The 2,358-nt window shown below is 62.3% G+C and overlaps 1 protein-coding gene across 2 annotated transcripts; it reads left to right on the forward strand.

Annotated features, from left to right (window-relative positions):
• Positions 1-6: 6 nt before the first annotated feature.
• Positions 7-2,352, forward strand: LOC113942157 (bifunctional epoxide hydrolase 2-like). 2 transcript variants are annotated; one of them, XM_027633298.1, is made up of 6 exons: positions 7-293; positions 465-534; positions 1,674-1,754; positions 1,865-1,923; positions 2,008-2,096; positions 2,160-2,352. In XM_027633298.1, the coding sequence occupies exons 1-5, from the start codon at positions 82-84 to the stop codon at positions 2,090-2,092; spliced, it is 507 nt and encodes a 168-aa protein (XP_027489099.1). In that variant the 5' UTR covers positions 7-81; the 3' UTR covers positions 2,093-2,096; positions 2,160-2,352. The 2 variants fall into 2 exon arrangements, with proteins under 2 accessions (XP_027489099.1, XP_027489098.1); XM_027633297.1 differs by having other exon boundaries at positions 2,008-2,352.
• The last annotated feature ends 6 nt before the right edge of the window (positions 2,353-2,358 follow it).

Below are 2,358 nucleotides of genomic sequence, written 5' to 3' on the forward strand. Positions count from 1 at the left end.
ATTTGGGGAATTCCATGGGCTGACAGTGCTGGGATTTGGGGAATTCCATGGGCTGGGCAGTGCTAGGATTTTGGGAATTCCATGGGCTGGGCAGTGCAGGGATTTTGGGAATTCCATGGGCTGGGCAGTGCTGGATTTGGGAAATTCCCTGGGCTGGGCAGTGCCATTCCTGCTGTTCCTCCTCTTCCAGGGGGACTCCTGGTGGGATTCCCTGAGGATCCCCTTCCCAGCCGGATCCTGCCGGGCCCCGAGCTGGAATATTACATCCAGAGATTCCAGAAATCCAGCTTCAGGTAGGGGGGGGGGGACCCCAGGCCGGGCTCTGCCACCCCCCCAAAATCATGGAAGGGGGGGTGGGATTTCCCTTCCCGGCTCTTCCCGGTGGGATGATCCCGACCTGGGGGGGCTGGAACCGTTCCCAACCCGTTCCCAGCCCATTCCCAGCCTGTTCCCACTTTTCCCAGGGGGCCCCTGAACTGGTACCGGAACATCCGAACCAACTGGAACTGGGCCCTCTCCGCCAGGGACAGGAAGGTGGGAATGGGATCCCCCCCCATCCCTCTGGATCATCCCTGTCCCTCTGGATCCCCTCTGGATCTCCCCTGTGTCCCTTGTCCCCTTGGGATCCCCCCTGTCCCTCTTGATCCCCTCTGGATCCCCCCTGTCCCCTCTAGATCTCTCCTGACCCTCTGGATCCCCTCTGGATCCCCCCTGTCCCCTCTGGATCCCCCCTGTCCCCTCTGGATCCCCCCTGTGTCCCTCTGGATCCCCCCTGTGTCCCTCTGGATCCCCTCTGTGTCCCTCTGGATCCCCTCTTTCCCTCTGGATCCCCCCTGTCCCTCTGGATCCCCCCTGTCCCTCTGGATCCCCCTGGATCCCTGGATCCCCTCCATGTCCCCTGGATCCCTGTGGATCCCTGGATCCCCCCTGTCCCTTCCATGTCCCCTCTGGATCCCTGGATCCCCCCATCCCTTCCATGTCCCCTCTGGATCCCTGGATCCCCCCTGTCCCTTCCATGTCCCCTGGATCCCTGTGGATCCCTGGATCCCCCCATCCCTTCCATGTCCCTCTGGATCCCCCTGGATCCCCCCTGTCCCTTCCATACCCCCCCGATCCCCCTGAATCCCCCTTGTCCCCTCTGGATCCCCCCTGGATCCCTCTGGATCCCTGGATCCCCTCTATCCTCTCTGGATCCCCCCTGTCCCTTCCATGTCCCTCTGGATCCCTGTTGATCCCTGAATCCCCCCTATCCCCTCCATGTCCCCTGGATCCCCCTGGATCCCTGGATCCCCTCATGTCCCCTGGATCCCTCTGGATCCCCCCTGTGCCTTCCATTCCACCTGGATCCCTGTGAATCCCTGGATCTCCCCTATCCCCTCCATGTCCCCTGGATCCCTCTGGATCCCTGGATCCCCACCGTCCCTTCCATGTCCCCTCTGGATCCCTGGATCCCCCTGGATTCCCCCCTGTCCCCTCCATGTCCCCTGGATCCCTCTGGATCCCTGGATCCCCCTGTGCCTTCCATGTCCCCTCTGAATCCCTGGATCCCCTCTGTCCCCTCCATGTCCCTCTGGATCCCTGGATCCCCCTTGTCCCTTCCATACCCCCTGGATCCCTGTGGATCCCTGTGGATCCCTGTGGATCCCTGGATCCCCCTCTGGATGCTCTCCCAGATCCCGCTTCCGGCTCTGATGGTGACGGCCGGGAAGGACCCGGTGCTGCTTCCCAGCCTCAGCAAGGGCATGGAAAACTGGGTAAGCCCGGGAATTCCCAACCCTCATCCCACCAGAGATCCCAAGGAAAACCCGGGAATGCCGGGATCCGACCCTCCCCCCATCCCTTTCCCACCCTCCCTCTTCCCAAGATCCCGCGGCTGCGCCGGGAGCACCTGGAGGAATGCGGGCACTGGACGCAGATGGAAAGGTGGGAGCCGGGATAATCCCCCCCTCCCCTTCCCAACATTCCCGGGAATTCCGGCTCCCGGCCCATTCCCGGCTTTCCCCGCAGGCCGGCGGAGGTGAACAGGATCCTGCTGGAGTGGCTGGAAGGGCTCCCGCCGGACGTCCCTTTTCCCGGGAATTCCCGGCTGTGAACGGGAATCTTTCCCAGCTTTCCCTTCCCTTCATCCTGTTTTCCCGGGAATTCCCAGCTGTGAACAGGAGCCTTTCCCGGCTTTCCTTTCCCTTCCCTTTTCCCGGGAATTCCCGGCTGTGAACAGGAGCCTTTCCCGGCTTTCCCTCCCCTCCATCCCCTTTTCCCGGGAATTCCCATCTGTGAACGGGAATCATTCCCAACTTTCCCTTCCCTTCCCTTTTCCCGGGAATTCCCGACCGTGAACAGGAGCCTTTCCCAACTTTC

The sequence above is a fragment of the Corapipo altera genome, unplaced genomic scaffold, assembly GCF_003945725.1.
Source record: "Corapipo altera isolate COAL_440 unplaced genomic scaffold, ASM394572v1 130471, whole genome shotgun sequence".
NCBI classification, from domain to species: Eukaryota; Metazoa; Chordata; class Aves; order Passeriformes; family Pipridae; genus Corapipo; species Corapipo altera.